Raw genomic sequence first — 24,038 nt, 5'->3', positions numbered from 1 at the left:
GTGCTGTTTGTAAATGACATTCAGCAGCTTCCTACAATATGTAGGCTTTTTTACAAGCTCTATCAAGTGTTGGCAAAAATAAAAAAAATAAAAAAATAAAAATAAAATTAAGGACTACAAGTTTTCATGGCTGATCCGAAATGTTTCAATTTAAATTAATTTTTAGCATCAAGTGTAAGAAATATTGGGAAAAGGTCATCCTGGAAGTTTTTTAAAACAAACAAACAAACAAAGAGGTTTTGATTAAACAGTATTTAATTCAGGTTAGAAGCAAACCAGTGTTGTACCATAGCTGATGTTTCCAATAGTGTATAAGTATTACACAAAAACATACTTTAAAGAATTTTTTTTTAAAAATCCCTGTTTTCAGAGTAACATTAAACCGGTGGTTGGGGTTTTTTTTTTTATCCCTAAAATCCAGCCCTACTTTTCACATGTTTTTGGAAGCAGCTTGTCAGACACCTATAAATACTTTTAATTCACATGGCAAGAGATGACTGAAAATAAAAAAGGTTCTCTGTACTATAAGTAGTTGAGATAAATCAATCTTTTGTCAGATTTCCAGCAAAGTTTAATGTTCATAGGAATGTGTAAATGTTTCTTCTTTATGATTTGTTTTGCAGGTTGTTGTTACATGTAGATATTTTTTAACTTTGGAATTTAGTCCCTATATGGGCTGTTCCAGCCGCAGGAGGGTGTGAAAATCCCTTAGTTGCTCTTTAAAATGTGGTGATGATAAGAGTCAGTGTTGACATAGTTAACACATTTAGCCAGTTATGGCTGAAATGCCCGCAAGTCTCACTCCTTTCCATAAGTGTTGTGTGATCAATGGCAAGTTGACGCTAAATATGCTGATTTTACGTTAAGGCCTATCAGTTTAAATAAGGCTTCACTTGTAACTGAGAACATTTTTCTGTTTGTGTTTTTTAGGCCATTGGTGTCCTCTTCTCAGTGACATCACTAAGATTATGAAAGGTGGCAAGCTGAATGCCTTTTCACTTTTGATTGCACTTTATTTATCAATGCAGTTTTTTCTTAACCTGCTGCTGTTCTTTGATATCTTGATAAGCCCAGAGCCACATCAGTGTGTACGTACATGGAGTCAATTTAGTGACAATATTGTCAAGTTACCACATGTTTTCCCTTTCAGACAGTCCATTCTGACTAAGTATTGTGGATCTTCTTTTAAAATTATTTATTTTTTAACTTAGCATAGATGAAAATTAATGTGAAAGACTGTTAAACGGTGAATAACTCTGCATTCCCTCTTCAGTGACTCCCCCACAAGGATCTAAACTTCTTTTCAACCCATTATGATTGGATACAAATCCAGAGTTTGCCTGTGCTCATATCTAGAAATCACAACAAACCTTTAAAAATGAATTTTATGAATGATAGCTGGTAGTTTTATAAGAGTGTCATAATATTTTGTGGAATGAATCCACTTCGTTCTGAACAACGGTCTGCATAGACACATTATTCTGTAACTTTTTATCAACATTGTATTTATTTGGATCAATCACTGCATTACAGACTAACTCAGTTCTCCCTCTGTTTTGCAGATCCTGAGCAAAGATCAAATCAAATCAATTTGCCAGGCCATCATTGAGTCAGGAAAACAGTATGCCAGGAGGAAGCAAAAGCCTTTCCCCCTCATGTATTCATACTATGGAACGGAATACCTCGGTAAGAGCGTCAGCTTCATGTAAAGTTCAGAGTTTGTTGAATGTCCGTCCCTGTTATGAAGTTTTAAGTTTATGTGTAAGTGACTTTTCACTTTTAATGCTCCCGTCCTCTGACTAAAGGACTTCTGTAACAACAGAACTCTGTGCTAACATGTCCAAAGCTTACTTTCCTTTTCTTGATTGCATCGGATGAACAGAACCATGAGGGTTGGAGATCCTCAATAATTTTCAAACCAACAGAGTTCATAGTAAGCATAGCCCTGATGTCCACATTTGCATGGATTAAATGCTGTGAGTGATGGGAGCAAGAATAGATGACACTGTGAGACATGTTAAATGTTTAATAAACACACCAGTTTAAGGTCCTGCATGCATTACAGCTTGCCTTTCCTAAAAGATTAAAGATTTGCATGGTCAGGTAATTTGCTCAACATCAGCTGTCCTGAGGGAAATTACAGACAGTGGCTGATGTGCCTCAGAGAGCTATGGTGTCCCTTCATGGATTCAGCAGTGTTTACAGGGACTGAATCCAGTCTCTGGCTTAATTACACCACATTTCTTGACTTAATTATTATATATGAGGAGGAACGTTGGAACAGTCATTACAGAGGAGGGCTTGAGTCAGAAGAACCTGGGTTCAAGTACCCAGCGTCCCAACAGAGGTGAACTTCTGGGCCATTGAGTAAATTCAATAGCAAGATAAAAACACTTAAAGAGCAATCAATAAAGCAGTAAAACATATTATTTAAACAAGGTTTGAGGTTGTAGGCAAGTTTGAAAAGATGAATTGGGTGATGAGTTTTGAAGCAAACAAAAAGTCATTATTTCGGAGATGATGAGGAAGGGAGTTCAGAGCTTGGAGGCAGAGCAGCAAAAAGCCCTAAAAGACAGATGTGGAGAAAGGATGAAGATCTGACAGAACGGGAAGGGGCAGCAGTGTAGCATAAACGTTTGGAAAACTATACCATATGATGTAAAATAAAAATTAACATAATAAATTGTTCTAATAAATCATATCTTGTCCGAAAATGTTGCCTCAACACTACAAAAGGTTTCATTCTTGCAGTGGGAGGCAAAAAACTAGTCAGTAAAAGATGATGTAATCCCAAATATCATAATGTAAAATATGGCACTTTTCAGCACAAGTATGGTCAGTACTCTCTAACACCCCCTTTAGGTCATGTATCAGAGCTTTTGTATTACCTAAGAGTGTTTCACTTTATGTTTACATCGCTTTTGCCCATTCTTCTTGGGAAAAGCTTTTAGTTCAGGGTGAATCAGTCCAACATTTTAAGCGGTATCATTCCCATGGTCTTTAAGAGTAGTGTTCTCCTTCAGACTTGGGTGATAGTTGAAACCATTTGTTGCGCTTAAGTCTTGATTTTTTATTGTGTATGTAGCAAGGGCTCCTATCTTTTTTCTTTGATTCCACAGAAGAAAAATTTATAAGATATGTCCCCTTTAGCTTCTTGCCTTCTGGAGATTAAATAATCTTTAACTTGCTTACCTATGTAACAGAAATTTGGATTAGTTTGCTACAATTGTAGCATGTCTAATTACTGTAGACATACTGTAACTCTGTTTATGGTTTGATAAAAAAAACAAAAAAAACAGTTTGCAGTATTAGTTCAGCATATACATATGACCAGTTTTATACTAGGTTGCATGCTTTTTAATGCTATGAAGAAGTTTTCAATGATAATTTTTGCAATTGTAGAGTGAAATATTTGGGCAGTCACTAAGTTTAGATGACAAGACTTTCTTGGTCAAAACTTTTAACCTGAGCTCCAGATCATAACATCAAAAAAGCTAAAAGAAACAGAAGCAAGTGTTGTTGTTGTCTTCTGTGAATGTTCATGCTTGTACCTTTTGGTTTTTGAATGTTTGCACACTAGCATGCCGTTTCCCTGCATGCCTGACATTGTGGGTGCATGTTTGAGTCCTTTCGTCCTCCCTCCTGTCAGGTGCAGCCCATGGCCTGTCCTCAGTGCTTCAGATGCTACTGAGCTACCAGGACATGCTCAGTGGAGTAGAAAAGGACCTGGTGTGGCAGAGCATTGATTTCCTCATGAATCAGGAGCAGAACTGTAACTGGCCTGCAGAGCTGGGGGCTATCATCGAGAGAGAGAATGAACTGGTGCACTGGTGTCATGGAGCCCCAGGTAGACTCACTGTTGATGTTGTATACCATACCATACCATACCATACCATACAACACAATACAATACAACACAACACAACACAATACAATAATGTTTCAATGCTCTTGTGCAGGTGTAGCTTATCTCTGTGCAAAAGCTTATCTGATCAATAAGAAGCCTCAGTATCTGGATACCTGCATCCGCAGTGGAGAGCTTGTGTGGCAGAAAGGTTTGCTGAAGAAAGGACCTGGAATTTGTCATGGAGTTGCAGGCAGCGCTTATGTCTTCCTCTTGCTTTATCGGCTCACAGGCAACTCAAAATACATCTACCGTGCTCAAAGGCAAGAAATCCTTCTTCCTGTTTCACACCAGACTCATGTGTGCAAGAAATGCATGTTGTGCAATTCAAAATACTGTACAAGGCAAACCAGCGAAATCTCCTAGCATGATGGTCTGAATGTTGTGTCAGTTTCACATGACAGAAACTCATTATGTATCCTATTCTGAATATATATATATATTTTTTTTCCTGATACATAATTGTGTATTCTTACTCCAAAAGAACATCATGTCTGCCTTGAAGTTGAAGTGTGAAAATTTAACTAAAAAAGTAGCCACATTGAGTCCTTGCCCTAGTCTCTGATAGACATATAAGCAACTTGAAAGGTTTACAGTTTGGCTTCACTTGCAGTCTGAGAGGAAAATATGTGATTTTTACTCCATTACTGCTGGTTCAACATACAATTTGTTTAATTTAACTTTAAATACCTCATGGTGAATGTTTCAGCTGTATTTTCATAAAATTGATTTTGATAATCTGGGAATTTTCTGCCTATGATATATTGATGGGAAAACATTCAATCCTTGGAAGCTTCCCAGGTCTCAGATAACAGACATTTAGGTCAAGGTATGCATTGACTGACTGAGATTATATTTCAGCTTGTACACTTCATTTCTGTTGCTTGATGCATGGACTGTGGAAAACAAAACCCTGTAATCAATATTCAGCATCAGGGCAAGCAGAATGAAGGTCTAGCTGCCATACTGGCTGAACAAATTTACTTTGCAAGGGGAGAATTTTATAGGTATAAAGAAAGAACTTTTTATTGTTATAATGCTTCTCTTGATACTTAACTTTTTTTTTTTTTTTTAAATGTGGTTATTGCTGAATTACATAAGGTCAGACCTGACCGGGGGAATTAAAGAAGCAGGAGGGTAAAAAGAAAAGAAAATAAGAGATTTGAGAAAAACAGAGTCAAAGACATAGCTATAAAACCAGAACCCAAACAGAAAAACCATACGACAAGCAGTCCGTTTTCTTACACGTCCACTCACACACCTCTTTATTTTCTTCCCCCCACAGGTTTGCAGAGTTCATCTTCACAGAGGAGTTTAAGGCCGGTTCGCTCTCAGTCACCAGCGTCTACAGTCTGTTTGAAGGCCTGTCAGGAACCGTTTGCTTCCTGGTAGACCTCCTGCAGCCTGACCAGTCTGAGTTCCCCCTGTTTAGCATCTTTGTGTGAATGAACCCGGATATCCTCTGTTCAACACCCTAAACATATAAAACTCCTTCCTTCTGACATCCCTCAAGAACTGGACAGCTAGACTCTAGAAACACGAAGGATGCTGCGATCAGATCCGCAGATGGGTCAGTTTTGTTTTTTTGTTTCTTTTGTTGTTTTTTGTCAGGTTTAGAAAAATCCCATTCAAAGTCAGCTGCTGAAAACATTTATTGTGTTTCATGTGGACGTGCAGCTTCCAGGCTTCAGCAGATTCATTGTACTGACTGTAAGATTGTCCTTTCTAATTTACAATGCAGCTGCAGAAGGATGCAGGATTAATAAAATACCAATCTGAGATACGGTATTTATTAAAAAATTTGCTTTGAGCTTCTTAAAAGTCCAGAAGTTGCTAGAAAATCATAAAGTTTGGTGTAAATCAAATCAAATTAAACTTTTTTTCATGCAAAAGCATATCGAAGTGCTTAACAACATAAAAATACAAAACGGTTTCACACTTGAAAAAATACACACGCACGTTACTCACACAAGCACACAACCCAACCCTTCCTCTGAACATTTATGCTAAAATAACAACTGATAACTTCAGTATTCTGCATCTATATCTGGCTTCTCTTTCTGGCTCTGTATCTGGCTTGACACTGCTGTGAGGAAATGACATCTTGGGAATCCGTCCATGTCAGGAGCCGCCCCAGGAATGATCAACAGAGACACAGTTACAGGGAACGCCCAGGCCGGGGCAGGCCGGGGTCCACGCCACAGTAGTATAAGGAGATCCATGTAACAGGAACCACAGATACATATTTTGAAATGTTATTAAACACGTAATCTAATATGGGCTAAAATTATACTAAAATGACTCTATACTTCCTGTAAATATATCTCAAAGCCCCTTTTAAGTAATAAAAACCCTGCACTAAAGAACTGCAAATTATGAAACATTGTACTATGGTTGATACTGCAGCTTAATCTTGTTTTAGGTTGCTGCTCTCAGGTCAGAAATGCACATGCACTCCTCACAGCTTAAAGTAAATGGAATCACACTCAAGTATCACACAACCTTTTTTTTTTTTAAAAGGAGAGAAACAAGAAACACATAATGCCTTTAAAAGTTTTTCTATCACTTCACCAGCTGAGCGTCACAACGCAGACTTGTTGGTCTCCGTCTTTAGAGACGTAATCTCTCAAATTACTATTGTTGCAACATTAAATAAAAGATTGAATGAAGGGATTTTGATACTGAGTTTGCAGACTCATCAATGTTTAGTAAAGAGGAATAGCTAGTAACTTCTGAGGGAAATAACTGATCATTTCTTGTCCTGATAGTCTCATTCCATGCAATGTGACTCACCCGTTTGACCTGAGGTCATACTGTTTGTTGATGTTTCCAGCTGTGTAAGCTACTGTGTTCAGATGTTCATATTGTAATATGCTGTGACTTGTTTTACCCCTGTGTAGGAAAAAAATAAGAATATGTTATAGTATAACTTGTGATGAGACAGAGAACAAAGAACAGAAGATGTTATTAGTGTGAGAAATTCATTTTTATTTCCAATTCATTCTGTTCAAAAGGCAACATTTTGCAAGTCAGTTATGTGGATAAACAGTCACTGATGGATGTCTATACTTAAATGTGATAATGTGGCCTTAAAAGAAAAAAAAAAACCCAATGTGTTGATCACATCTTTGAGTCAAAGAACAGTGGAAGATGCTTTGGGCAGCATTCATGAACAAATGGCTCACTTAGATAAAAAGCCTGTGAACAACAGCAAACCAAAGCAGTTTCCTGATGCTATCTGTGCCTGTTGTTGAACATTTATAAGCTGTGTGTCTGTGAGTGTACTTCTGCAATTTCATCTGTTCAAAATTACAAAAGAAATATTGTTATTAATAAAGTGTGTGGAAGAAAGAAAAAGACGAAATGGATGTTTTATGTTGTCAACCAAAAGAAAAGAAATGTTGCCACATTTTATATATTTAGAGCGATCATCAGAATGGGGCTCCCTCAATCATAGTTTCTGTGACAGTAAATTGTAGATTAACAGATATGCAAATAATTCATTAATTGTTTTCTACACTTGCTTATTCCAATTCAGAGTGCATAGGAGGGGACTGGAACCAGTTCCAGAAGCTGTTGGAGATAAACAACCACTCACTCTTCATTCATTTAAACACTGCTTAATATGCCTGTTTTTGGACTGTGGGAGAAAGCCAAATGAGTTCTTTTGCTATGAGGTAATAGAAAATTAAATAATAATATTACATATAAATAAATGATTTTATATTCATGTAAATGTTTTAAAAATGCATGTTTATATCCATTTTCAAACAAAATTTTGTTTTTGATGTACGTAAAAGAAAAGGAAATGACAGGAAATTACTGTACAAATGTGTTTATGTACATAAACATATGAATACAGATTCACATACAGGAAAAAGACTAAATTATTTTAAACTAAAAAGACAAATGTGGAGGAAATTAAATTTGTGAGTGAGTCTCAAGCCAAACAAATTCTATTTGGGACCAGTAGTCTGATATACAACCTCAGAGAATCTAGTCACATCATTCATGGCATAAAAGGAAATATAATTTCTTTCATACTGCAGGTCGCTGCATGCACAATCAGTTATCAATACTTAGATAATAAGCTATCAGCACATTATTCTTGTACACACTGACATGGTTCTTATCCTGAACTGAAACATTTGTCAGTGAATGTCATGTGAACAGAGCTCAAAGTATTGGCTTTATATACCACTGAATTACCAGAAAAACCACCAACCATGCAGAAGTCAGAACCAAGTTCCAGCTAAATGTGAAATTGCACACTGATATATATTTCTGATTGTGACTGAAATGCTGTTCATTATTGAAAAAAAAACAAAAACAAAAAAAAACATACACACACAAGCACATTTCCTCTTCATTAATTTACATATATAATTATCTGTCACAAGGTTATTTCCTGTTTATTCATTAGATAGGGTTATGAAAGCACATTTAATAAAATGAGATGTTCAAAGCTGACTAAAAAGTTAAGAGGACAAAGAAGTGGAGCACTTTATTTTCTTGTTCCAGAGTAATGATTGATCTAATGCAGGGGTGGGCAGCTCCAGTCCTTGAGGGCTACAGTCATACAAGTTTCTCTACGACAACACACCAGCCTCAAATCAGTCAGCAGACTTGTGCAGAGTTTGATGTCAATCTGTGCACAAGTCTGCTAATTAGGTCTGATATGAGTCAGGTGTGTTGCAGCAAGGAAACTCCTCACACTTGCAGGACTGTGGCCCTCGAGAACCGGAGATGCATACCCCTGATCTTATGTCTTTCCTGGTTCACAAACACTAGATTTCCAGAAAAGAGTTGTCTGTTTTTAATGCAGTGCCTCCAGAGAATCCAAAGATCACAAACATTCAGTTTTAACATTCACAGTTAATGGTGTGACCTTGAAGTCTTAATAATTTTACGCTGAAGAGAAAAGATGAATTTGGTGACAGATTACTAAGTCTCTCCCTATCTTTATGTGCAAACAGCTCTGTTTCTCTGAAATGCCCGTTTTTTGGCACAACAGGCATGTTACTGACCAGTTGCCAATTACTCTGATTAGCTGTCAAATATTCCTCCAGTTGTGATCCATTTGTGCCAGTTTCTTTTCCAGCTTTTAATTTGCTCTTGTTCCAGGATTTTTTAGATGTGTTGCTGTTATCAAAATCAAAATGGGCTCATATTGTCCACCAAATGGTAAAATGTCTGTTTCAACATTTGATATGTTATTTGTTGTGGATACAATATGGATTAATGAATCTTACACACTAGCACACAATGTTTGTTTACATTCACACAGTGTCTTAACTTTTAAGGAATGGAGCTGCATTATATTCGTGCTATATTTCATGCAGTCACAGTGAGACGATCCCAAAGGTTTTACCGGTGTTACAGCAAGTGTTTTATATTATAAAAGAATGTTTTAGACAGGCTTTTTATTGCTGCATCCATTTAGGTGATCATAATTAAGTACATCGGCGTCTGCAGGGCGTTATCTTCTCAGTCAGACGTATCATTGCGCACCGGAGAGCGCAGCGCCTCTCGCGCCCCCAGCTGTCTCTTTCCGGGACGACACTTGTCTGTAAAGCCGTCCTGCCAGCCTGGAGCCGCAGATGAAGCTGCGGCGGCGGCGGCGTGCCTCCGACTCAAGGCCGTCCCGTCCCCGCCTCGGTGGAGCCGTAATGGACGCGGAGCGAAGCGGCATTCCCCACATGGCGGTGTGAGTGAGGATGCGACTCCCCAGTTCCATCTTTGTGTCGGTGTCTCTGTTCACGGCCGAGACCACGGCAGCGCTGTACCTCAGCTCCACGTACCGCTCCGCCGGAGACCAGATCTGGCAGGGGCTCACGCTCCTCTTCACGCTTGTACCGTCCGTCCTGGTGCAGCTCACCCTCACCTTCATCCACCGGGACCTGAGCAGAGACAGACCGCTCATCCTGCTGCTGCACATCCTGCAGCTCGGTCCTATCGTCAGGTCGGTGATGACATGTTTGTCTCTTTGTTTCACTGATAACGAAGAAGAAGCCCGTTGCTTTAAGCAGCAGTTTGTTCGTGTCTCTAATCACCCACTGGTGTTGGTGGGGACGTCCACTCCACGGATGGTCCCCCCCCCCCCCCCCCCCCACCCCCCACAGACATGCCTGGTCTGCCTGCTGCTTTCGTTTTGTTCGTCAAAGCACTGCGCACATGCCGCTGCTGTTTTCTCCTCTTTCTGGTTTTTGGTCATGTTTGGATCTGAACTCACAGGAGCTGATGTATGACATGATGTATGTGTGTCATGTTGATCGGAGGTGAAAGGTTAATCAATAGGGCCCCATCCTGCTTATCGATATGTTCCATAACTCCACTCAGCAGCAAGTCTGGGCATCCAAAGTGCTTTCAGTTTGATCCCATTCAGTCCTGATCTCACAAGCCAAGCGTGCTTGATTTATTCGTGACTGTTCAGTCTGAAAAGACCTTAAATCACCATTATGAAACTCAAGGCTGCTCTGCACTGATGGAGGAATAAATCCAAACAGGCCTGGTCTGACTGGACCATCTGCTTCAGCTGTAGGAACATGAACCTAATCCTGTTCACAGAGAGCCTCCCTGCTACACACACATAGCCAACACTCTTGTTAGATGTACAAACAGCAGGAGATCAATTGCAGGCTTTGGAAGCTACTCACTTGCAAACATCTTGGCCACTTGCTGGTTAGTTGGTTTACAGGTGGAAAAGTAATCTGCAGCTATTTTGATCTTTATGTGACATTTTGATGATATTCTGTCTTTTAATTCACACCTGACTTTTTTTTTCTCAGTTGGACAACAGCAAAAAGATGCACTTCCATAGCTTGTGTTGCACTTCTGCTTGAAAGGCCCCCATTATATATACAGCTGAGTTGAGTTGATATGAAACAAACAAGTAATGGGTTATTTTAGATAATTGTCATTGGTTCCCAGAGGGAAAACACATTTTATTGGGAAGCAGGTTTAATGATGTTCTGTTAAAGTTGATCCAAGGTGAAAATCCGGACAGGCATGTTTTTATTTTTTTTAGGAGTGGTCCACACATTATGCTTTAAAAGTCAGTTTACTCATCATTAAAAGGGAGGGAGGAAAGAGAAACGTGTCTCATTATTTTAGAGGAAACGTTCAGAAGTTTGAAAAATCTCCAGATTTATAATTAATGCCACATCTGCAGTTTTTTTTTTTATTTCATTTGATATTTGTATTTCTGCCTTTTTTTTTCTATTTGATCAATCAGCAGTCTCACAGTTCCATTTTTCTTAATAGCTGTAATAACACTTAAATAACCTGAGAATAAATTCAGGAATGAAAATTGATCAGTTAAGTGAAGCACATGTTGTTCCAGTCCACGATGGGTTAACTAAGGATTTCAGGAACTGGAACTATTTTCTGACACTGAAGAAGGATACGTTTCCTTCCTACATTCCTATTGGTTGTTTGACAATGCGGGGGTTTGATCTTCTAAATGTCGGTGTGTGTTATTCAACTTTTTTACAATATATAAAAAAATCTGCCTAAGCACACTTATTTTGGGATACATTGTAAAATGCAAATGAAAAACACTGGTTTGTAAATAGAAATGTTTTTTTTTTTTTTAAATCACTGTATTAAGTCTGGTGCACAGCGAGCAGTTCATCCACGTGAAAGATGACAAGCATGAAGGAACTGTGGTGATAGATCTTTGATCATAGTCCAACATCAGACACCATTTTTGTCACATTCTTATGTCTCATAAACGGCCAGGGACACATGCTGACAATGTAAAGGGTTTGGATGATCATTCTGCAGTGATCTACACCTTGTAACAACTAATAGGAATGTAGGATGGATTGTCTTTTAGATGAGTGCAACGCTGTTGTTTAGAAGCCAAGACAGACATGTACAGAGAAGACAGAGAGCAAGCAAGCTAAACGCAAGTCCTGTAATTCAGTCCCAGAAGTTAATCTGGTTGAGATAGAGCAGAGTACATTTCTGTGTAATTTGACCTCCAGCTGAAACTGTAAATGCATTAAGAAAGATGCAGCATGGGGGAAAAAACCTGGAATTACCATTTCTAGGTAAGTTTAAAAAAAAAAAAACTGGTGGAAAAAGTCTGTACATATAGTAGTAAACAAGCCAGACATTTTCAGCCTGAGTGTTTCTGAAAAACAATTGCAATTTTTCTGACAAACATTTTGATTTGAGATTTATTCTTTTAAATATCATCTTTTGTTCAGGGTTCACAGAGGTATATATTTATAACACAACATGGAGGATTGCCACATGAGACGACGTCACAAAATATGAACTGCTAAATATTCAGGTACTCAATCTATGTAAGCCAAAAACACCAGCTATCCTGTCTACATAGAAAAATATGGATGGATTATCTGAAAATCTTCACCCTTGAAAGCATTTTCTTAAGTTAGTTTAAGTTGAAATTGCTTTTAAAACAATGTATGAAAGTATAGAATAACCTGAATTGGCCATGGCACCAATGCAAGTGTGGACATGGCTTAACACTTTAAAGACACACTATGTAACTTTCCAACCTTAAAACTCTTCGTTCTGGATTTGTTTGATGGCACAATGCCATCTATTATGTGCATATCTGAAGAAACACCTTCACAGTAGCGTCCTAAGGCTGGAAAAAAAAACCACACTTTTGCTTCCAGGATGCCACGTGACATTGCAGCTGCGTTTTGCTTTGCACACTGCAGCACACACTAGCTGGTGGTTTTACATGCACACCGTGGTTGATTCTGCAAAGAAACACGAGAAGACCTTGCTGGAGGAAGAGAGGAAAAGACAGCGAGAGAGAGAAACAGAATAGGATGTAAGACAGGAGTCAAGATAAGAGCTCAAAGTACAGGTGGGGGGGGGGGGGTCATCACACAGATCTGCAGAAGTTCCCTTAGGTCAGTCATTCACACATCACTAATGACTTGTTGGTACCCCATAGCAAGAAGAGCGCTACCTAATGTCAGCTTTATGGACCAGTCAGAGCAGAGTGCAGCCTTAAGGAGAGGAAGGCGTTAAAGAAGCTGATGCAATGGTTCAGGCAATGATCAAATGTGCTGCAGAAATGTACATGACAATTTTTTTCTTCTTTTTTTGAAAATTTAAGTATGATATCCTGTTTTAGAAAAGTCCATAAACTTAATTATGAGCTGTAAATCATATTATTGTGGGCTTTTTATTATAATTTGAGACAGTTTTGTCCCAAACTGTGTGACATTAAGTTGCTGTAGTTCTGACCCAAAGCAAGGTGTTTCCCCTCCAGTCTGCACTGGAGTGACTCACGTTTTCTCTCAGTGGGTCCGCTCCTTTTCAGTCAGCTGGGACAATGACATGGGGAGAAGTGATGGCTAGTGAGGGAGTTTGTCACTGAAATGGAGGGGAAAAACATTTGTGCTGGTAGAGAGTTTTAAAAAAGCATGACTCTTTTAGTGCAAAGGTGAAAACATGAAAATGTTAATAAATTTATCATTTTGCATGCATTTGCTCCAGGCTGTAGTTTGTCAAGTGCAACACTGTCCATTGGAAGTCTCTTACCAATTAAAAACCGTGTAACATGGAGTATAAAGAAGTTGGCTGGGGACATAAATGGTGCTGAGAACAGCGGAGCAGACTCGTAATACAAGCGCATGTTATTTGAGGAATCATTTTAATGCTCAGTTATCTACCAAACTTGAATAAAGTTTGACCCATGTGTTTAAAAAGGGTGTTCTCACTGAACAAGCTGTCTGATCTTAGCAGGTCATCCAGCTGATGCCCCAGCTGATGGAGCGCAAACTCCACCCACCCAGCTAGCCACTCTGTCACCCAGGTGGTAAATGATGCGGACCCACTGAGGAGCAGCTCTAAGAATAGCATGTGCTGCTGTAGGCTCCTTATCTCTGTCAACATAAGCATGAAGGGAAATTCCTGTTTCTGCTGCAGGCAGCGAAGCGGTTTTCTTCATCTTATCTGCCAGCAACAGGACTTCAGAAAGTTTTTATCATTCCGTTACAACATACATTACACAGCTGGTTGTTTCACTGAAGACACTTTTCAGCTTGTTTTCACTTTAATTTTTCTGTGATCTTGAACACGTAGCTCTGCTTTCGTTCCTCATTTGTGTACACATTTGACATAAGTGGACTTCAATCTGTGTATTTAGCAGTCCAGAGGACTTTTTAAAATTACTGTCCAAATAAACTTGATTCAAATGTTTTTTTTCCTTCTACCTTTTACCAATTTAAAATGTGTTTACTTCCTCTGATAGTGGAATGGGAGGGCCATATGTAAATAAACTTAATGAAGGAAGTGAACATGTAAAAGAGGAGTGTTGCACACTAGTGAAGTGAGTGATGGAAGAAGCTTCAGAGGATCATTTTCACATACCAATTATAGAAGCTGTTCATCAATATTTATAGCAAAGTGACAGTAACATTGTGTGAGAGGTCACAAAGTAATGATCATTTTCACATGCAGCTGCGCAGCAAGATTTAGCTCATCCTTCAGATGATCAGTTTAACCTTTTGTCTCTATACAAGTGGAGACAAAACTCAGAACTTACAACACAGAAATTGTGCATTTTAGATACAGCTGGTATCCTGAAAGACAAAACGACTGAATGCATCCTTACCAAGTGGAAAACTTTGCCAACAAGCACTTTTATTAATTTGAATTTTAAAAGATGCTTGATGATTTTTACTTTTCAGGCCAGCTTCACAGAAGCTTCCAGCGCATGGGCATGTAACTGGTTTACAGCCCTGAACAAGTGTGGATAATAGTTTGCACTTCAAGCAAGTTTACATCTTTGTGTGTGTTCCTCATTTTCTTTTCCTGGTTTGATTATTCTATTCTCCAAAAGGAGATTGCTCTAATCACATGCATGGTTGCCACTCATGCGGTTACAAAACATCCGATTTTGTGTAATTGTGTAGACAAAGACAAAAGTCAGGAAGCTCCTTAGTAGGAACTCATCACAATCAGGAGATAAGACCTCACTTTGCTCTCATGCATCAGAATCATGCCACTGAGATTCTGATGTATTCAGATGAATCTACATAAATTTTATTATTTTCTTTTTTTTGCAGTGTTACGATTATGCCATCCATCATGTTCTTCTATTAGAAGAAAGTCAGATGGTGTTCTGCTGAAGTTTGACTCGCTGAAGGGATCAGCACTGACGTATTCATGAAACCAGAATTAGACTTTAACTGTTGATGTGGTTCCTCCATCTGCAGATAGTGAGGAGTGGCACTTGTGGAATATCACATTAGGATCACAGAGTGCACCTTAATAAAAGGACTTAAACTTACTGTATGTAACACAGCGCTGGGACTAACCCTCAGAGAACACTTGTCCAACCTTTGGCTGCAGTGTAGAAGATCAGGACTCAAACCGCTGACCTTCAGGCCAACCTGCTCTACCACCTGAGCCGTTGCCACCCTTTCAACACTAATTATGATCATGATAATAAACTTAATTTACATTAAGAACAGCAAAAAAAACCAAAAAGTAATTTAAGCAAAAGTATGTCAGTGTAACATGCTTTCACTATGAATCAACAGGTTTATATAAGCATTTGGGAATATTATCTTTTCCTTGGTGAAATTTTACTGTTCTTTATATGAATTACAAATGAATAAAAAGCCCTCACTTCCCAGGATGTTAGTTAAACAAGGACAGAGGAAGCTCACAGAAACCTGCTGGGTTTGTAAACATGAACAACACAAATTAAATACATTTTTCGAGGAAACAATTAAGCAGAAATGTTTCTCAGCTCTAAAAGCTGTTCTAAATAATTCATGAGGGACCATGTTTTCATAAACTCTTGTTTATGAAACAAAACAGCTGTTGATGAGAAGCTAATAGTGTCCCATCAGCAGGAGCAAGGAGATGATTGCAGCTTCGCCTCGAACAGAAGGAACAAAACAACCCAAAGGATTATTAGAACACATCTAACTACTATTGAAGACTTTTTTTTACTTTCTGCTGTCTCCAGAAAAAGACTATATTAAATTCAATTCAACTTTATTTGTACAGCGCCACTTCACAACAATGTTGTCACCGGGCACTTTGCATACACGAATCAACATACCCATCATTTCAAGCCAAACACAACAAGACACTTCCCACCTAGCCCACCATCTGTTTGAGCTCCTGCCCTCAGGGAGGTGTTACTGGGGCATCAACCAGTCAGTGTTGAACAGTTTCTACCATAAAGCCATCGCTCGACTTAACACAGGTCTGTTATCACAAAGACTGATCAGGATTAACTGCAGTGTTTACTATAGATGCAACAATTACAGTGAAATAGGGGATGTTTTATTACAGTCTGCGGTTTTATTTGCTGTAAATACACTTGATGCTGATGATGCATGTTGGGGTGTGAGAATGTGCAAATAAGTGCAGCTTATTTATGTGTATTAAAACATTTTTATTGTGTTTTATCAGCATAAAAGAGTTCAATTTCTTTTACTTTGTGCCTCATGCTTTAATTACATTTGTACAGTAAAGGTCAAGAATTTTTTTTATGTTCATCTTTAATAAGACAAAGGCTTTTTGGGGGTCTTTCCCTCTTGGCATTTCTGAGGTTTTGTTTTGTTTTTTGTCAGCATTGTCTTGTTTGAAGTAATAAAACAAATTAGTAGCTACATGGTCCATCTCGTCATCTGGAATCCATTATTTCCAAAATTATTTTCACAGCACTCCATTTTAGACCAGATTAACTCAGTGTTTCTGGATCTTCTTTTTTTTTTTTTTTTTCGCTTTTTCTTTTTAGCCCTTACATGTATACTGGCTGGAGGAGACTTTGGATTCCTCCCTACAAATTCTGTGTTTTGTGGACTTGGAGAATATTCATGTCCCTTGAGGTGTTCTGTGGAACGTGCGTTGGGATTGTGGGAAATGTGTTGTATCCACAGGCCATTTTGTTTCACCACAAGTATTGGTTTGTGTTGCTGGCAGTTTTTCAAAGTCAAACTTGCAGCCCCCCCGGTGTATTGGAATACACCGGGGGGGCTTTATAGGTTCTTAATAACATTAACAGAGTATTCTTGGTTTGGCTAAACGGTGGGGTTTTCACTTCAGTCACAACAGAACTCCATCTTTGCTTCTTGTAGATGATATGGTCCTATTTTCCTCAGACAGTCAGATGGTTTACAGGCAGAATAGAGAAGATTTGCTGCTCCATTTCATCAAAAAGAGCCATTTAAGGAACTTTAGGCATCCATTCAGGATGCCACATGAAAGCTTGCCAGGGCAGATGTTTTTAGGCATCTCATCAGGAGGAAGCCTCATGGCAAACGCTGAATGGCTTGGAGAGCTTGAATCTTTCTCAGTAACGTCGTGCCCTGCTCGAGCTGGTGGGAGAGAGGGGAATTGGGGGGCGTCTATTTAGACTGCTTGCCCTACAAAGTCAGCCTGGTATGCAACAGAAGATGGATGCTTTCATTTTGTTTTACACAGCATCATCAGAAGTAGTCTAGCTGCTTGAAATCTCTTCCGTATCGAGATGTCGCCAGCCCTTCATGTTCTCTTCTTTCCTGCCGTTTTAGGTGTCTGGAGGCGTTCTGTATTTATGGTAGTGTGGGCCGAGTGGAAGAGCCTTATGTCAGCATCACAAGGAAGAAGCAAATGCCCCGCGGGGGTCAGTCCGAGGAGGTGGAGCGGCAGGTGGGGCAGGCGGAGGGGAAACTGTTTACACATCGAGCAGCCTTCGCCCGCACCTCTGTCATTCAAGCCTTCCTGGGATCTGCCCCCCAGCTCACGCTGCAGCTCTACATCTGCGTCCTGCAGCAGGGCGTCTCCATCGGCAGAGGTGAGTAGGAGTTGTACTGTTTGAGTTTTTTTTAAGTCTATTGCAAGTATGCTACAGTGTGGGCTGAGTTGCCATGATGGCAGTAAGAGGACACTGTTTCATGAGTCAAGCGGTGTTATGTAATCACCTCTCTGATGCTAAGGATAGAAAATGGTAATTCTCTCTGCCAACTGGTACAGATCTGGGATCAGGCTGCTGTACTGTGTGAGTGTAGTAATGAGGATTCACGAGGGAGATTTAGGAAATTGTTCACACAAAGTCAAACTGGGGCATCTGGTTTTAATCTAGGGCAAAATAAATTATACTCGAAATATATTTCAGCATCTGCTGCTGCCCTTGTGTCCTTAATGGCTGAACTAGTCTGAATGTGATGACTTCCATAGTCTTAAATGATTGCTCCAATCATTCAGTAAAACTAATCATGATACAATATGTTCATCAAAGCTTCTTTACTCCTTGTTCACAATATCCTGACACGAAATGCTGCCAGTTATAACCGTGCTTGAAAAAAATCCATATTTGTAAACTTGCCAATAATTTCGGTCATCCTGAAAACATGTCAATTCATGAACTTCATGTTGCAGGCCTGGAACAAATGTGTGTGTGTGTATACACACACACACACACACATATATATGTGTATATATATGTGTGTGTGTCTTCATTTTTGTGTCTTTTCTCCTGCAATAGGGACGCTGATGGTGATCTCCCTCCTGTCCATTGTTTATGGAGCGCTGCGCTGCAACATCCTGGCCATTAAGATAAAGTACGACGACTATGAGGTGGACATCCGGCCCATGGCTTATCTGTGCATTTTCCTGTGGAGAAGCTTTGAGATCGCCACTCGTGTGGTAGTTCTGGTCCTGTTCAGCTCTGTGCTCCAGCTTTGGGTCTTGCCTGTGGTTTTCTTGAACTTCCTCGTTTTCTTTCTCTACCCCTGGATTCTGTTCTGGCAAAGCCACTCTCCATTCCCAGAAAATATAGAAAAAACTCTCACCAGGGTGGGAACCACCATCGTGCTGTGCCTGCTCACCTTCCTCTACGCTGGCATCAACATGTTCTGCTGGTCGGCCGTGCAAGTGAAACTAAACGACCCAGACCTCATCAATAAGTCCCAGAACTGGTATCGCATGGCTGTTTACTACATGTTGCGATTTGCCGAGAATGCCTCATTGCTTCTTCTGTGGTACGTCTATAAAACAGAGTTCTACAATTTCATCTGTGCCCCACTGCTGGTCCTGCAGCTGCTGGTTGCCTACACCATGGCCATCTTCTTCATGCTGGTCTTCTACCAGTTCTTTCATCCATGCCGGAAGCTCTTCTCCTCCAGCATGACGCAGGGCCTTTGGGATTGCTCATCTCTCCTCTGCCTCATGTGCAACTCTGCGTCGCCTCAGAACAGACTGATGGGGAAGGCCGTGCTCGAGCCGTCCACTTGCATAGATCCAGCCAATAAGGAAAACCAAGACACAGCCAGTGACGGCACAGACGACGTGCCTAACGACACAACATATGACGTGCTCAATGACACAATCTATGACATTCCAAATGACGGGGATGTGAACACAGGAGGTGGACTCAACGGGGATGTCAGCCACAGTATGTCCTGCAACGTTTAATGCTTTGCAGCTGTTGGACGTGCCATCCAGGGACTGTTCATACCTTCTGTAAACTTTTAAGTGCCCGCTGGACCCTTTTTTGTGTATTGAGTTTACACCTGTGTGTTGTCATAAGTCCATCTCAGCTCTGACTTTACACACTTGTCCTGGCTTCAAACAGAGCTGATGCTCACCTATCTTATCAGTCAACATGTTAACCTTGATACCACTAAGCACCCACAGACCCCACCGTATGCTGCATTACTGATCACAAGGAGCCATGCATTTAAAGTGATTGTATTATATTTATTTATGGCATGAAGGTGAGCATGCAAGAAGCCTCAGATGAGGTGTAAGTTATTCCATAAGGGGGGTGGGGTGGCAGATCTTTTCTTCTTTTAACTCCCCTCGCCAGTTTTATGGCTGCAAGCAATCAGCTTTTTATACTCCTTAACAAGAGCTTTATATAACGCTGCTTTTGTGATGTGCTTTTTGTGCTTGACGGGATGTTTCACCTTCTCCATCACCAAACACGTTACTGTGAAGCACGGGCATTTCCAAGAAGCGTAATGTATTTTGCACGTTTACACAATTTTAAGTGTCTTTGGATAAACTGTCGAGCAGCGGCCATAGTGATGTGAAAAGCTTTGTTTGCCTGTTAACGTCTCAGCTCTGTGTCGGTATGTCTGATTGGACAGAACATTTACAGTGCACAAAAAATGGCTTACATGTAATAGAAAATGCAACAGATATTTGTTCATTTTCAACCTTTAATGTAAATTATGAGTGTGAGAGAGAATGCTAGTCTTTTTCTTTTAGTTTTGTTTTTTGCACCAAGTCCTTTCTGCTATCGATCAGCATAACAATGGCCTCAGAAATCATATGAATGCTTCTGTTTGTACAGATAAACATTTAATGCCAAATAAAAAATCCTCATACACAATAAGTGTTTTAAAGTATGAAATTCAACATAAAATTTAAATAAATATATATTTGTATGTTAAAATGGTGTGTGGCTCTTTTTTTACTCACCATTCCAAGGTTTGTGCTGACCTCTAGTGGACAATCACCCAAATTACAAGTTGATCATTCTTTAGTACGTTTTGGACTCACTGTTACTTTATTAATCCCACTTTGGCAAATTTAGTTGCTACAGTATCCATGTAGATTTGTGTTAACACAACCAAACAAAACATTAACACTACCTAAAGTGTTATAAGGGAGGTTTAGACAATGTCCAATATAAGTGAGGATAGCCTGAAATGTAAAATGGTACAGTGTAATATATGCTGAGATATTTTAACAATTGTGATGTTATCTATGACACAGGGATGATAGATTAAACAGGTATTGAGGTTGAGAGGAATGAGTTCCTGTATTGGTCTTTACGAAAGCAAAGCTGTCTAAGCCTTTTGGGAAAGGCACTTCGCTGTCTGTTCAGTTCAGGGTGGAGAGGGTGGTCAGGGTTTTCCAGGACAAGTTTGATGAGGAGGTCTCTCACTAACCTATTAATTCCAACCTTTAACTTATGATGATCAATGCACACTTTAACATAAATTATAGCTGATACAAAATGTTTTTATTGACACCATAAATGGTACAGCTTTTTAAATAGATGTGATGTTCATTGTTAAGCTACCAAATAAACAGTTCTGCTTATGCATACATCAAAACTCCAATAAATACTGGTAGTTTCTCTTTACACAAGCTGAAAAGGGGCCACTTACTAAACCACAGGAATAAGACTAAAGAAAAGCACTTCCTTATCTGGAATGTATGTTTAAAAAACAAAAACTTGACATTTAAGGGAACTAACTTTGATGTATGGCAAGCTAACATTTAGCAACTAACACAAAGTACAGCTGGATCTGATGGCAACAATTGCAGGCGTTTGGTCGTCAATGCAAAACAAGACAAGTTAGAAATTCTTAAATAAAAGTTACAACAAAAATATAAAGAGTCTCAGCCATGTAACTCAGCTAACATGGCTAAAAATGAATCATGTCTTACAGAGAAATGTAAGTTACGGAGCAATAGTCAGATTTTACCTCACAATATGGCTGCTCTGAACCAAAGAAATGCCTTGTGTGTCAAGTACATTTAAAATAAAGGTTAATCTTAAACATGCCTTCAGTCCATACAACGCAGAGATACGCACAAACCACAGCTACTGTTTCTGCCTTTGAAGAGAAAAAGTCTGTTTCTACTTGAAGGGCTTCATCACTGGATCTTTGTGGCTTTTTGTCACAGTGTCATCTCACAGCTTTAAGCTTGCCGATGTCTTAATGGAGATTGGTTGCAGCTCTGCATTGCCGTCACAGCGCCACAGCAACAGCAAACACACTGACCACACAGTACATGGTGCGGTTCTCCCACCTGATGGTGCAGCTCCCTGAAATACACAGAAAATCAGGAGAAATCAAATCTAATTTTACATAAGTGAAAAGCAACACTTAACATTTGTTACAGTTTTCTGATCCAGTGCTACATATGACTGACTTTATCAACTTTCAGCCGCTGCCATTGTTGCAGTAAATGTTTAAAAACATGAGGCACAAGAATGCATTATTTGTTTCAATGTGATGCACAATTTCAGTGTTAGATGGGAGTAATTCTTACACAATGCCGCTTTAAGGTGGACTTTTCCAGGATAACTAACTAATATTCAAATAATGCAATATTTTAGAGTGTGACTGACTCAAGAGACACACTGCATAGATAAATAAACTTAATTTACATGACAATCTTTTTAAAAAGGGGCTACAAATAAAATGATGTTAAATCTTCAATTCTAGAGCAAGGAAATTCAGGAACTAAGAATGTGGTGGGTTGCAAAGTTTGTCCCTCTTCGTTTACATAATATGATTCACAAGAAGATTTTAGACTCGAGTAAAGAGCCTAAACATCTCCATTTACAATGTGTAAAAAGAGAATTTAGCCATATTGTACACACAGAAAACTACATGCCATCAGGTGCTGACATCCACATAGACAAGCTTTTCTTACGCTTACCATCTGTTGCGGTGTCCCAGTAACAGGAGTTTGCTGTGTGGAGACCGGCCCCACTCTTCTGCATAATTGTACAGTTCACTGTAAGATATCAGAGACCACTATTATACACATTATACCTTATATATTTGAATAAAAGCAGTCCAAGTTCACAATATATTAGGCAAATTTGTTTTACTTTACATTAAGAGTTAATACGTAAATAACTTTCATAATGCAAAAACTGGGTCACCGATGAATTTAAACGGCCGTCCTTGTTTCACCAGGTGAGTCAGTGAGTGCTCCACTATACTGGCTGTCCACTGGTTCACTTTACTCTGGTTGTAATCTGTTCCACCAATGACACCTTCAATACACTGCAGACAAAACAATCAGGAAGTCATGTAAATGGATGCAGCAAAGTTTATGATTCAAGGCTAATAGTCTGAAACTAACCTCTTTCACTAAATTACTGCTCTCATCAGCGTTGAAGAGGACCTGCAGAGTTACACAAATAAAACTAATTTCAGATCACACTCGAATACAAAATATGCACACAAAGACCATCAACTATGAGTAAAACAATACAGAAATCTGTCTATTTCACTACACTGATGAACTTTTATGGCTTTATTGATTTAAATGAATCTTTAATCTATTTTAATACACATCTCTGATGTGTTCATTCAATTTCTCTTGCTGCAAATGTCCAGTTTTATTTCTGAGATATAGCAAAGTCATATGGCAAGTAATTTATGCCTAACCCTAAACTACAAGGCATTTGAAGCTAAAACAAAAATCTATTAATTTCACTGATTCCAGTTTAAAACCTGCTACTTTTGACAACAGTTAAATAAATGCTTTATAATGATAAACATAGAATTAGGGACTTATCTATTTTTTCCATTAGCCAGTATGTTTATTTGATGGTGTCATTACTGTGTGGGGAAAATATGGCTCTCAGTTCATTTTTACTGTTATCACAGGTGACAGAAACAGTTTTATTTCATATTAAATCTGACAAAGGCTGTAAATTTTATAAAATGACCACAGCTGGTTTAAATGCTCACTATCTGGTTAAGCTAACAGCTATCGGTCTGCTAAATAGCTAAGCTAACCGCTAACTGTGTTAACTAACCGACAAAGATGTAAAACACTGACTAATAAAAACGGAAATAATCAAAATAACTTTACATCGTCTCCAGAGTTATACTCGTCCATCCTTAGCCCTACAAAAAATGCTGTCTTTCTGTTTTCTGCGCAACAACCGGCGTCTGCTGGTCCTGCGAACCTCCTCCTGTTCACAACCAACGAGCACAGAAAAGATACTTTTCACGCTCAGGCGGGTGGTTGTGGAATATTGTAGCGCCCCGCTGTGGCTGAATTAAGACATGACACAACCAGGTCAGTATACTCGCGCTCTCTCTCTCTCTCTCTCTCTCTCTCTCTCTCTCTCGCTCTCTCTCTCTCTCTCTCTCTCTCTCTCTCTCTCTCTCACACACACACACACACACACACGCGACCACGGACAAACCCATTACCCTTTTAAAGTGCCCTAAGCACAAATTATGTGGAAGAAACAGCTTTTTCTTTGACGTTAATATGGCTAATTAAATCTTCTTTTGTTGGGAAAGCAAACTCATATCACTTGGGTCCCAGCAGGAGGATGTGCAAAATACATATACATAAATAAATTAATAAATTAATGAATAAGTAATTAAATAAATAAATAAATAATAAATAATAAGAATGCATCATA

General features: G+C 39.2%; 3 protein-coding genes across 3 annotated transcripts in view; 2 read left to right on the top strand and 1 right to left on the bottom strand.

Moving 5' to 3' along the window:
* Window positions 1-5,349, top strand: part of LOC306766275 (lanC-like protein 3) — a gene marked incomplete at both ends in the record, with an annotated part of 6,039 nt that extends 690 nt beyond the window's left edge. The window contains 4 exons of the mRNA XM_079253930.1: window positions 1,563-1,686; window positions 3,650-3,847; window positions 3,960-4,167; window positions 5,190-5,349. Of these exons, the coding sequence (XP_079110056.1) occupies window positions 1,563-1,686; window positions 3,650-3,847; window positions 3,960-4,167; window positions 5,190-5,349 (690 nt within the window). The remainder of the gene's footprint in view (window positions 1-1,562; window positions 1,687-3,649; window positions 3,848-3,959; window positions 4,168-5,189) is intronic.
* A 4,272-nt stretch (window positions 5,350-9,621) lies between these two features.
* xk (X-linked Kx blood group (McLeod syndrome)) lies at window positions 9,622-19,312 on the top strand (the record flags this gene model as incomplete). The annotated part of the gene is made up of 3 exons (XM_079253720.1): window positions 9,622-9,866; window positions 17,431-17,693; window positions 18,384-19,312. 3 exons carry the CDS (start codon window positions 9,622-9,624, stop codon window positions 19,310-19,312), a joined length of 1,437 nt encoding a protein of 478 aa, XP_079109846.1.
* Window positions 19,313-20,894: 1,582 nt separating this feature from the next.
* On the bottom strand, window positions 20,895-23,586 carry LOC306766975 (dynein light chain Tctex-type 3-like). Its single transcript, XM_079254844.1, has 5 exons — window positions 23,474-23,586; window positions 22,736-22,777; window positions 22,533-22,656; window positions 22,304-22,381; window positions 20,895-21,683 (listed from the first exon to the last, which is right to left on the bottom strand). The coding sequence occupies exons 1-5, from the start codon at window positions 23,498-23,500 to the stop codon at window positions 21,607-21,609; spliced, it is 348 nt and encodes a 115-aa protein (XP_079110970.1). The 5' UTR covers window positions 23,501-23,586; the 3' UTR covers window positions 20,895-21,606.
* Window positions 23,587-24,038: the final 452 nt, after the last annotated feature.

Source organism: Telmatherina bonti (genome assembly GCF_933228915.1).
Source record: "Telmatherina bonti genome assembly, chromosome: 15".
Taxonomy (NCBI): domain Eukaryota; kingdom Metazoa; phylum Chordata; class Actinopteri; order Atheriniformes; family Telmatherinidae; genus Telmatherina; species Telmatherina bonti.
This window is presented reverse-complemented; position numbering and strand designations above follow the sequence as displayed.

Coding starts and splice junctions, on each gene's coding strand:
- LOC306766975 (XM_079254844.1), bottom strand. CDS start 23,500: ATGGACGAGTATAACTCTGGAGACGAT. Junction 22,778..23,473: donor AGTATAACTCTGGAGACGAT/GTAAAGTTATTT, acceptor GTAACTCTGCAG/GTCCTCTTCAACGCTGATGA. Junction 21,684..22,303: donor CTGGGACACCGCAACAGATG/GTAAGCGTAAGA, acceptor TGTGTATTTCAG/GGAGCTGCACCATCAGGTGG.